This window comes from Chinchilla lanigera, unplaced genomic scaffold (genome assembly GCF_000276665.1).
Source record: "Chinchilla lanigera isolate Chin_1 unplaced genomic scaffold, ChiLan1.0 scaffold00066, whole genome shotgun sequence".
NCBI lineage: Eukaryota > Metazoa > Chordata > Mammalia > Rodentia > Chinchillidae > Chinchilla > Chinchilla lanigera.
Genome location: NW_004955467.1, coordinates 12,990,459 through 13,002,419, shown reverse-complemented (window position 1 = coordinate 13,002,419; position 11,961 = coordinate 12,990,459). Strand labels below are relative to the sequence as shown.

At 53.5% G+C, this 11,961-nt stretch overlaps 1 protein-coding gene across 4 annotated transcripts in view; it reads right to left on the bottom strand.

The window, feature by feature from the left end:
* Positions 1–321: 321 nt before the first annotated feature.
* Camkk1 (calcium/calmodulin-dependent protein kinase kinase 1, alpha) overlaps positions 322–11,961 on the bottom strand; it is a 28,432-nt gene continuing 16,792 nt past the window's right edge. For all 4 annotated transcript variants that reach the window (XM_013522157.1, XM_013522156.1, XM_005399704.2 and 1 more), the window contains exons 10-16: positions 10,005–10,204; positions 7,989–8,042; positions 7,336–7,409; positions 5,379–5,466; positions 5,038–5,166; positions 4,253–4,356; positions 322–2,251 (exon numbers count right to left, since the gene is read on the bottom strand). In XM_013522157.1, the coding sequence (XP_013377611.1) occupies positions 2,179–2,251; positions 4,253–4,356; positions 5,038–5,166; positions 5,379–5,466; positions 7,336–7,409; positions 7,989–8,042; positions 10,005–10,204 (722 nt within the window). In that variant the 3' untranslated portion in view covers positions 322–2,178. The remainder of the gene's footprint in view (positions 2,252–4,252; positions 4,357–5,037; positions 5,167–5,378; positions 5,467–7,335; positions 7,410–7,988; positions 8,043–10,004; positions 10,205–11,961) is intronic.

Here is an 11,961-nt window from a genome sequence, read left to right as displayed (position 1 = left end):
CATACCAGTGTCAAGGCAGGACGCACAGGGCAGGTACTGAGCCCAGGCCACGCCCAGACAAACTCAGACCTCAGCCTTCCTGTGTCGTGTGTGTGCAGCCCACCTGCTCTTCCTAAGGAGGGGCCCTCAGACCTACCCAGGAGCCCCAAAGCCCACTTTGTTCCCTCCCTCCTTCCTTCTTACCTCCCTAAGCACCTCTCACTATGCCCTGCTCAGGGACTTATGGAACCTCAAACTCTTCTAGAAAAGCAAGCCAAACCAGCTGGTCCAGCTGGTGAGAAAGAACACACAACCAGATGCAGAAAATGGACACGCAAAGCCTTTTTTTTTTTAACTCAAGAAAGGACATTTATTGTTTTTAACTCACTTCCTGGGAAGTTAATTTGTAAAACACTCTTACGGAGTTTGTTCATCATGTATGCTACATTCAAAAACAGTGATGCCGACAAAACCCTCAGTAATGAGACGGACACTCCACCGGGCTCTGTCACAGCAGTGAAGCCCAGTCACCCACCTCTGAGCTGTTTCCAAGGCCGGGTCCAATCCATAAAGCCCCCCACACCATGGCCTTCGCAAGCACCTGCATGGAAACGCTCAGGAAAACTTGCTGGCCAGGAACTGGCTTTTAACTTGTGTCCCTTTAACTCTATAAGTGTATTCTTAAAGATAGTACTGAACTGTTGGTTAAGCCCTGGGTCACGGATTACCTTAATACAGAGGAGTTGCGGAGAAGTGTGGGCCCATTGACAACAGGCCAAATTCTGCTCCTAGCCTTAAATAGACATAGAAACTATGTTACAGATGCATGTACCGGTGCAAGAAATGCGAGTGTGCTGTGTGCAGCAGATGGGCACGCACATGCGTGTGTGCGTGGAGGCGCAACGTACACTGCAGGCACGGAGATGCAGCAGGACACAGGCCCTCCTCCCACTGAACTCCCCCTCCAGCAGAGCAGCCCTCCTGCGATATGAAGCCCTTGTGGCCCATGTGTTCAGGGGTGGCGTCTGAGCCCCATGTACTTCCCTTTCGGGAGTCCACCTCTGAGCGTTTGGTCAGTAAACATCACACCAGCCACTCGCTGATCCCAGAGAGATAAGAAGCCTGTTCAGAAGGTGCTGCCCACACGCATGTCCCCATGCCCCGGCTCTGAGCAGCCTGGCTGGTGACTGTCCTGGGGGCAAGGCGGTTGGCAGGGAGGCTGCGTGCCAGTCTTCATAGCCCTGCAGGGTGCCTCATCCAGCCTGGCCCCTGAGCCCGACAGTTTCTCCTTCCAGTTTCTCCTTCATCGTAGGAATGTGACAGGAAAGCCAGTGAGGATCAGAGACTGGATTCCAGTTGTTTCGGCATGCTCAAGGCCACAGAACTTGAGTCCACAGCCCTTGGCCAGTATCAACCCCGGTGTGGCTTTCGGATCCATGAAGGAGGGAGAGAGGCGGGCGGGAGCGGGTGCTGCTTCAGGCTCAGGCCTGTGCTCCAAGTATGATTCTATTCAGCCCATTTTCCAGATGGTACCAAATACAGAACAATCCAGGAAGGTCAGTCCAGTCCACCTGGCTGCTGAATAATAGTGGGTATGCTGGGAACCCCCCAAAGCTGTAGGGCGGTTCATTAGATGTTCCCTTAGTAGAGTTTTCCCCATTTCTCAGGTTGGAATCAAAAGTAAAGGACAATATAAAGGGAGTCTGAATTCTCCAACACTGCCATCTCTCCCTGAGGCCCAGGCACACATGGAGAGGTCAGAGCCTCTGTACCAACATTCTGAGTACATAGCAGCTCCGGCACCTCTGCACCTAGGTGGGCAGTATTCCACTTCCAGTGTAGCAGCTGAGCTAGGCCTCTACCTGCCAGCTTAGTCTTTTGCTCCCTGGCTTGGGCCATGCCAACCAGCTAGGTTCTGTGGGCCCCTGGCTTCCCCACAGGCTGCGTCAGGCTACATAGAGCTAGGACTGAGAAGAAGGTGCCGTAGGAGCCCTACCCCCAACCCCAGATGATACACATTCCAATCTGTCCCTGGACGTGCCCACGCAGAGATCATGCAGTACAGTAGGGGAGGGGGACCGGGAGAGGGGCTGTAGCCCCCACCCCCTGCCTGCAGGGGCAGCTGTCGCATGAGGGCAGTGGGCCTCTGGAGGCGTGGGATGAACGTGCTGCCTGGTGGCCCTGGGCACATGCAGAGGATCAGGATGCAGCCTCGTCTTCTTGGACACCAGGGAGCTCTGGGCTTTTGCCCCCTTCGCCACACCCTTCTTTCCTATTCAGGTGACACCAGGGACAGAAGGACCTCAGAGTTCAGAATGTGTATTCAGGGACACTCTCACACACTCTCTCTCTCTCTCTCTCTCTCACACACACACACACACACACACACACACACACGCACACCCACATGTGCACAGAGGCATCTGTATCCCACAACCTCTCAATACCTGCTCACTCACTGCCCCACGTATGGCCTTTGTCCCGCCCCCCTGTGTCATAGCACTCACTCCCTGGTGGTCTCCCTGCCCCAGCCTCAGCCCACAACCCTTCTGTGGCTCCCCCTTGCCCTGAGATAAACTTTAAACTTCTCAGCCTGGCTTCTGGGACCTCTCCTGATCTGACCCACTGACTCCCTGAATCCTTGGAATATCAGCCAGGTCAAAGACCTTCCACGTTGACCTTCATCAGCCCCCAGCAGACCTGGATAGAGAGGTTTTTGTTTTGCATCTTCTTTGCCTTGTTCATAGGCAGAGCACCTATCAGTCCCCACGGGGCTCTGTGATATATTCAATGCGTTCTTGGATCCGATCTCCCCGCCCAAGACCTCTCTTTTTAAACCAAGAAAGACCATCCTACTTAACTTTACCACAGTGTCAACAATTTTCACAAAGTGTGAAAAACACGGTCTACCGAGGTCAAGTGCTGGAACTTGATAATGAGGTCAAATCTGTTTTCAAAATTAAACTTGGGCCCCAGAATTACAGAATTTTATGCCTGGAAAAGTATTGAGTCCAATCTTCCCTTTAGCATCGATTTGTAGGACACAAACTAGATGTGTCCTTGACCAGTAGGGGGCGCTGGGCCACAGTCACCGAGCTGGTGTGACCAGATGAGTCGTTTGCTGGACTGAGTCCTGATTTTGCTTGTCCTTACATAATTATTAATATCTTCCCCTTTCACTCTCAGAAGTGGCCTCATTTGAATGTCAAATTCTGTACAACCCCCTACACTGAGCACAATTCCAGCATCAGGGCCCAAGACCTAACGAGCTCAGAGAACACCCTTCCCCAACCCTAAATGCCTTGTGGAAGACAGGGGAAAACTGCTGCCTTTGCCAAGCGGCACCCCACACTGTGCGGGTGTGACCTGGAAGGAGGACACAGGTGGCAGTTTACTTCCCAGGGGAGCATCTTTCACCACCAAGCAGGTGGGGAGGGACAGCTCCCACCACCCCTGCTCCCTGCAGCTTCCTTCACAGGCCAGAGGAAGTGACCGTCACCCAGCATCACATTGTGGTCCAGGTCTAGGTGCAAACTGCAGCAGGCCATGCTGGCCTCCCAAACTGACTCTGACTATGGTGGCAAAGCTGAGGACAAGGCCCGCGGAGGTTTGAGGAACTGCTTACTGCTTTTCTGGTCTCTTCTAGGCGACAGCCAATACACACATGGCTCATAGTAGGGAATCCACAGCATATGGGGGACCCACCAGCCAGCCCACTCTGACTTCCTGCACAGGTATCACAAAGGACCAGCTACATATGGCATGGGGCCCTCAAGAAAGCAGCGAACACCCACTGCAGGGCCAGAGAAAGGGAACAAAAGTGTCTGTCTCTGCATGGACCAGCCAGCCTTCTACAAGGAGCAGATCGAGCCTGTCTGCAAACCTCTCCCAGGATGCCACAGGCTAAAGGAGCTGTAGATTTGAAGCCAGAAGGCTGAGCTGGGACCAGTGGGGAAGAGTGACAATATCAAGCTGCCACAAGAAGGAAGGGTCCTCCTGTTCTGTGCAGGGGTCAAGTGAGCTTCTTCCCTGGCAGTGTGGGAGGGAGTCTAGGCCCACCCTGGAGCAGGACTGGCCCAGGAAGGTCGCTTCTAGCCCAACTAGCCTTGAGGACAGAGGTACAAATGGGTCCCTCCTATGAGACATGGTTGTTGTGTCCCAGCCTCTGGCTCAGCCTGTGTAGCCCCACTGCAGTGTGAGCCAGGGGGTTGTGCCTCAGTCTCCCATTCCACTCCAGGGAGCACCCTGCAGGCCTCAACCTGCTGGCACTTACGTCAGTAAGTTTCCTGGAGCAGACATGGATCGCTCTTCCCTGCGTGCCTGGGGCTCAAATGGGTTCCCAAAGGAGCGCTTTCTCAGCATGGACTTGACCAGGATCTGGGGAGCAGACATCAGCATGAGGAACACAAGCCCCAGGTTGCCCGGCCTCCCTGTGAGGGCAGCTGCTGGGTGTGACACAGGGGGGTTCTGGAGCCGCTGCTGCAATTCCAAGGCCACGGTCACGGCCTCAGCCTCTGGTGCAGTGCCTAGGAACAGCGGCTCCATAAATGGAGGAACTGTCCTTCCAGCCACAGTGAATGCCGCTACTATGGTGGCAAAGCTGGCGATGAGCCCTGAAGAGGTTTGGGGAGCGATTTTCCTTCTTTTTGTGATACTGGGGATTAAACCTAAGGCCTTCATACTGAGCTACATCCCCAGACTTATTAAAATCTTTTAAATTTTGAGACAAGATCTCTTTAAATTGCTAACTTGTCCAGGCTGGGCTCAAACTTGCAACCCTCCTGCCTCGGTCTCCCAGAGTGCTGATACACCACCATGTGTATCAGTATATTTCTTGAAGTCATTTTCTCTCCTTCCCAAGCTCTGGTCTCCCTCATATGAGGCTGAATAACACAACTGTTTTCCACAGGGTTCCAGCAGAAGGGTGGGCTGTGTGGCCCTGCACCATGCTGGCTGACCAGGCCAACAGGGACAAGCACAGGGCAAGGTTCAAGCAGCAGACACCCATTCCTCTGGTCCTCCCAGGACAAGGGAGCCTTTCGCCCCTCACCCTCTTACCACCGTGGTCCAGCTGGGGATGAGCTTGACCGAGTTCTTCACCTCCTCCTCAGTCACCTCCACCACACTGCAGTGCTCCTCCTCCGAGGGAAGGGGTTCCTCCCCATTCCTGGTCACCCAAGGGTGCAACTGTGAAGACCAAGAGGCAGGGAGGGCTCAGGGCTCAACCAGCAAAAGACTCCCAGCATCTCACCAGCAAGACCTTGACGGGATCCAAAAAGCCCACAAACCTGTTACCTAAACCCAACACGCAGGTGTCGCAGCATAGGTCTCTCCAGAAAGGGAAACTGAGGCCTGTTTTCTATGCCCCAGCCCAGCCCCAGGATCTCTTGTTCCCCCACCTTGATGTCTGACACCCCAATTCTTGTTTCGGGATCCTTGTCTAACATCTTCAGGATTAGGTCCTTCAGCTCCTCGCTGACTTCTGGCCTAAAGATGAGAAGGAGAGAGTCGAGGGTGAGAGGATGAGGAGGGCCCCTCCTAGCCCACCTCTCCCCCACCGTGCCCTGGGGTCAGAGACACACCCAACCCGCATTCCTCAGATGGAGGAGCAAGAGGACCCCAAGGGAGCAGGCCAGAGGAAAGAGTGTCAGAACAAGCACGCGGATCTCCCTTCCTGAGCTGGAAGTAAAACAGTCTCCCTCTGGGGCAGAGGTCACAAACAGAGTTCCACAGGGGCTGGACGCGCTCTGAGTGGCAGGATAGTGACAATAATGTGAGAGGAGCCACTTTATAGCCTTGACTCCCCTCACTGTGTTATCCTTTCCTCTCCCCTCAGGTGGTCTCTCATTTGACAGAGGAGGAAACTGAAGTCGGGGGAGGTTGGTGGGTTGGTACCTTGCCACTCAGAAGCATGCTGGACTGGGATAGGAGCCTCAGGGGAGCGACAGTGCTCTCAGTACCACAGCACCTGGGCCACCTTTGCTTAAACTCCAGGTTTCTTGGCTACCAACATTCTGAGGGCACTCATCAGTCTGAAGCCGGGGAAGAGGAACCCACCCACCCACTCTTGGGATTGTTGAGTTGGTTCCTTCTGCTGTCTTAGATGCTTCGAAAACTCCTGGGCTAGAAAGGAGGGTATCCTGGGGCAGGGGACTGCAGGAGGAAGGCAAGGAGCCAAAAAATTAAAGGAAAAATAGGAAATGGACTAAACCCCCTAGGCTAGTGCTCCAGGGGAAGAGGGTGGTGTGGCAGGCGAGAGGTGGCAGAATCCAGAGGCCCTTGAATGCCTTGGCCAGAACCTCTATCCTGCAAGCTTCGGGAAGCCTAGGGCAAACTTTAAGCAGGAAATAGGGTCAGATCTATTGTGCTTTATCAGAGTCACCCTGTCCTGTTTATATTGGCTGGGCAGGAGGAAGGCCAGAGAAGAGAGGGATGAATAAGTCTTAGGAGGTGGGGCTAGGTCTGTCTGAGGCAGAGGCAGGGGTGTAAGATAGGTAGGAGATGGACTCCACAGGGCTTGGGGAACAGACAGGAAGGGTGCAAAAACAGCAGGAGTCCTGGAAGTTGGGTCACCCGCCTGCAACCCCAGGATTCTGGGAGGCTGAGGCAGAAAGATAGCAAATTTAAGCCCAACCTGGGCAACTTCATGACTCAACAAGGCCCTGCCTCAAAACAGACATGCAGTTCAGTGCAAAGATTCTGGGTTCAATCCCAGTACCAAAAAAACTAAAATAATAAAATAGCAGGAGTCATGGAGGACAACCCCTGTTCCAGTTTTGTCCTGCCCCAGCCACTTGAGTAGGTGGTAGGAGGACCCTGAAAAATGAAGAGCCACAGTGGCCAAGACCATGATCAAAAGAACCAGCAATGGTCAGGGAGGGAGGCTTCCCGGAAGACAACGGGAGGAACAGACAGAAAACAGTAGCTCCAAATCCCAGCCCCATTAGCAAATGTCCTTCAGAGCCTCCACTTTGCCATCTGTGAAATGCCAGGCACACTGGCATCTCAAAGCCCCACTTCCAACACAGGGAAAGCAGAAGTCCCCCTTGGGCCCAGGAGCTCTATGGGATTGGCATTGCCAGCCCCATGCAAACCTGCAGGGAAGGTATGGTGTCAATGTGATCCTCTCTGCCTCAGCGGTCCCATCTGTACAAGAGCCAACCTTCACGTCCTGGAGACCCTCAGCTCCACAGCCCCTTCCCTCCACCTGCTCAGCGCCCCTCCGGGGGAACAGCACCCCCACCTCCAGATCTGCAGGCTAGAGTAGGGTCTTCAAAGGGTAGAAGCTCTGCCAATCTCTCACACCCTCCCTGGGAGTGGGCGGGAGCCTCCTTGGTCCCTGGGTGGACAACTCACTCCTCCGGAAACACCACAGCCTCATTCTTGATCTTCCTGTGCAGGGCCAGGATGTACTCATCGATGAACGGACACTGGTGGGGAGAGGCAGACAAAGCATACAGGTGCGGGGTCCTGACCCGGGAGCACAGAGCGGCTGAGGGACCCGGGAGGCTGCTGTGCACACTGGAAGGCCTTGGCTCCCAGGGCCTGGCGTGTGGGAATGTGTCCGCTGAGACACCGCCTGCTCCTCAGTGTGATCACTAGCATGGGAGCCCCGTGGACAGCATCTCGGTCACGTCAGTGCTAGATATCCACAAGGCCCAGTCTGACTCAGAACAGGAGGGAAGGGCAGTTTATTGAATGTATAAATGACTGAGTGAATGCACGGGTGAATGAATGAATGGCATCAGGGGACAGAGGGACAGGGAGCAGTCTGGCTAGAGAGGAGGCAACAGCACCATAGACACCTCCACTTCCAAGGAAATGAGAGAAAAATGGAGGAAAAACCTCTTCTCCCTCAGCCTGCTCTGAGCCAGGCAGCCTCTTTCAAAAGTCACTTTATTTAAAGACACAAAAGAAGGGCCTGCGTCAGTCACCCATGCCTGGCTCGCATTGCCAGCCGTCCGGGCTCACCCCGGGTCTGCCCCACCACTACCTAACCCCGGACTCACCTTCCCATAGACAAAACAGTACAGCGTGACTCCGGTGGCCCACACGTCCAAGGCCTAGGAAGTAACATATTCTTATTAGCCCCGCAGTAGACATCGCCGCCCACTGCATACCCAGCTCGAGGGGACTGCGGGAAGGGGCCTACGGAGACCCTCCTTCCTCAGTCACATATTCACTCCATAAACGCTCCGCAGTGCCTGCTCCATGCTGGGCCCTTTGCTGAGTATGGAGACGACCTGACGACTGCAACAGAGCCACTGCCCTCCAGGGGTCTCAAGTCTCCCTGGGACAAGCTGAAACCAGGTCTGTCCAACTCAACAGGTGGGAAGACTCCTCCATCCACAGGGTCCCTCGTGCTGCCTCAAGATGCACCCCAGAAATGGCAGCAGGTACTAAACCAGTTCTGGCTTCAAGGGGTTGTCCCCTGTACTACTCAACCCCGGAGAAGCCACGGCCTGCCTTCTTCCTGACACCTGTCTCCTTCCGCCAGCAAGACCCCATCCGGCCTGCTCTCGGGCACAGCTACAGGATGAGCAGGGAGGGAGTGCCACCGGCCAGCTCCTTCCCCGTGCTGATCAGGCTTCCCCTGCCCCGGCTTCTGCGTGCGCTCTCTCCTCCTGTATCCCCTGCAGACCCCCGCCTCTCCTCCCCGTATCCGCCTTTTCTCTAATGTGGGCGCACCTCAGATCTCCACCTACGAGCTCCTGCCCCGGACGCATCACTGAAATCCAACCAGGGAACACAAATGCAAAGCGACATGTTCTACAAATAACAGCCTTGTACTCTTCAAAAATGTCAAGGTCAGAAATGACAAAGGAAGCCTAGGGAACTCTTCCAAATCAGAGGACACCAAAGAGACACAACTAGTGAATGTGGCGAGTGCCCCTGGATGGCATCCAGGTTCAGAAAAAGTTAGTAAGGACGATAATCAAGAAAATTGGCAAAATTTAAATGTAACAATTTAAGCATATAAATTATACAACAATCTTACCGATGACAAACCTCCCACTTTTGATCATTATACTGAGGTTATATAAGAGAATGTCCCTGTTCCTAGGAAATATCCATTAAAGTATGTAGTTTTAAAGAGACATAATGTCCAACTTCACTCTGAATGGCTCAGAAAAATGTGACACGAACACACACACACACACACACACACACACACATATATATAGGTCTCAGGAAATATCAATAAAAGCAAATGAGACAAAATGTCTGTAGCTGGTGAATCTGGGTAAAAAGTTATATAGTATTTCTTTGTACTATTTTTACAGCTTTTCTGTAAGCTCAGAATTACATCAAAATGAAAAGTTATTTTTAGTTCTTGTTTTGCAGTTCTAGGTCTCAAACTCACCTTCCCACACATGCTAGACAATGCTACACCACCGAGCTATAACCCTGACCCCAAATAAAAGTTTAAAAAGAACTGACATCCCTGACCTCTGTTTGAGCTCCAGGGCCCGTCCCACATCCAGTGCCTCTTGTCCCTCCCCTCATGAGTGAGACCAGGCATGTGCCCAGGGAACACTATGGCATGGTAACCCTGACTCAGAAAGCTCTCCCTACTGCCTCTGTCAATAAAGTCCAAACTTCCAGCCCTCTAAGCCCCACGCCTCTCTGTCCTCTTGTACAGCCTCTGGGTTCCATCTCAGGTTAGCCAAATCCTCCCCATCCTTCGAGGCCTTGTTCAGACCCATCCACATCCATCAGGAGCCTTCACCTCCCCAAACTTGAGCGGCCCTGCCCTTTACACCAGGCAGAGGGGTGGAGAGCAGGACTCTTGGATCTGCTTGTTCCATAGCCCAGCCCAGGGCCAGACACAAGACAAGTGCCAGTAAATGCCTGCAGAGGAGCTTTGTGACCCTTTTGCTGGAAAATGAGAGGACACCAAGTTTAGGGAGCATGTCAGGCTCTTGGACATCACTCCCTAGATACAAGGTCCTGACACCTTCAGCTTGAAAATGGTCCCTGCTGCAAGATGTTCTGCCCCCACCTGCCCAAGCCCTGGGAGTCACCTTTCCACTGAAGCTCTGGCCAGAATCAGAAATGGCCTCAGGAGCCATGAATGCAGGGGTCCCTGCCGTGCTGGAAAGCTGAGCATCGTTTCCTTCAAACTGGTTGCTGACGCCGAAGTCGGCGATCTTCACGTGCCCGTCATCCCCCAGCAGCAGGTTGGACGGCTTGATGTCCCTGTGGATGATCTTCTGGCAGTGCACTGCAGAGACAGGTGGTTGGAGCACCGGCCTGGGGACCACAGCCCAGGTCCCCTTGCCTGCTCTCGCCGGGCCAGGGAAGCCTGCTGGCACATCACAGTCCACACACACGCTTGTCTCACAGGCCTTAGAAGAGGGCAGCAGGGGGCTGGGGATTTAGCTCAGGGGCAAAGTGCCTGCCTGGCAAGCACAAGGTCGTGAGTTCGGTTCCCGGTACCGGAGAAAAACCAAAAAAATAAATAAATAAAATGAAAAAAGAAGAGGGCAGCAGGACCATGTGCTCAACATGATAAAGACACTGAGGCTCAGCCCAGGCTGTCAGCTGCCAAGCCAGGATAGAATCTTAGCTGTCTTGGGATTCCAAGTCCAGGGCTCTCTCCATGACAAACAAGGCACCTGCTGCTGAGGGCAGAAGTCAGAGGAAACTGGGGGAAAGGGAGTTCTCCCTAGGCCATCTCTTCCCTTCCTACATCACTGCCCATCTGGAGCTCAAAGCTCCCGGTTTTCCCAGTTCCATTTCCTACCCAGCCTGGTCAAAAATACCCCTGCTCCTAAGACTAGGGGTTTGATGGTGGGGACAGGGGTAGCCTATAGATACACAGTCTCAGCCCAAGGGATCCAGGATGATGGGGTTTCTTTTTTTTTCCTTTGTCTTTTTTGTTTGTTTGTTTTTGTTTTATTTATTTATTTTTTTTTTTCCAGTATCGGGAATCGAACTCACGACCTTACGCTTGCCAGGCAGGTGCTGTGCCACTGAGCTACATCCCCAGCCCCTTCTTTGTCTTTTTGAGACAGGGTCTCACTATGCAGTTCTGGCTGGCCTTGAGCTCACTTTGTAGCCCAGGCCGGTCTCCAACTTGCAATGATCCTCCTGCTATAGCCTCCCAAGTGCTGGGATTAAGGCATTGTTATGGTTTGTGTCTGGGTGTCCCCCCAAAGCCTCCTGCGGTCATGGGGCAGGCTTTTAGAGTTTGACTGATTATGGGTGTGAGAGCTACACCACCCCCACCCCCACCCCCCGCCAGGGTGGATAGTTTGCATGTGTAAGGGAGGGGAAGAGGCTGCTTGGGGCCATTCCTGCCTTTTAGTTTTTGTTGTTTTTGCTGTGTTCTGCCGCCATGAGTTGTAGCCCTCTGCCATGTGCCACTCTGCCTTGTAATCTGCCAAGTATGGACTGAAACCTCCACAAACTGTAAGTGGAAATAAACTTTCCCTTCCTTAATTTTGGGCATCAGGTATTTTGTCCCAGCAACCAGAGAAAAGTAACCAAGACAGGCATGTACCACCACGCCCGGCTAAAGGGATTTCACGGAGGGAGGGCACCAGGATGGCTGAGGCAAGGAGTCATCTCTAGCAGGATGAAGCTGGAATCAAACATGGCCTACAAGGCTGAGAGCCTGCTCTGCCTCCTGGGCCCAGCACTGCCAGTACAGGAATGGGTGGCTCAAACTGAGATGACCAGAGATGTCCCAGTTGAGAAAAGTCACTGACCCCACCCCGCAACCATCCACCTGTGGGCTCCCATCTCAGCAAATCCCTTCTCCTGGACCCACAGACCCCAGGACACTGGATGGGGGAAGAAGAAAGGAGGGGAGCAGGGGAAGGAAGGGGCAGGTGAGAGGAAGCGAGCGACATACACCAGCAACCACAAAAGCAGCGCCCTTCACTAACTGCCTAAGTGCCAGGTGCACACAAGGAATCTGACGCAATCCCATTGAGCACAGAAGCTCCGGAGCTGCATGTGTGGCCAAGGAAAGCA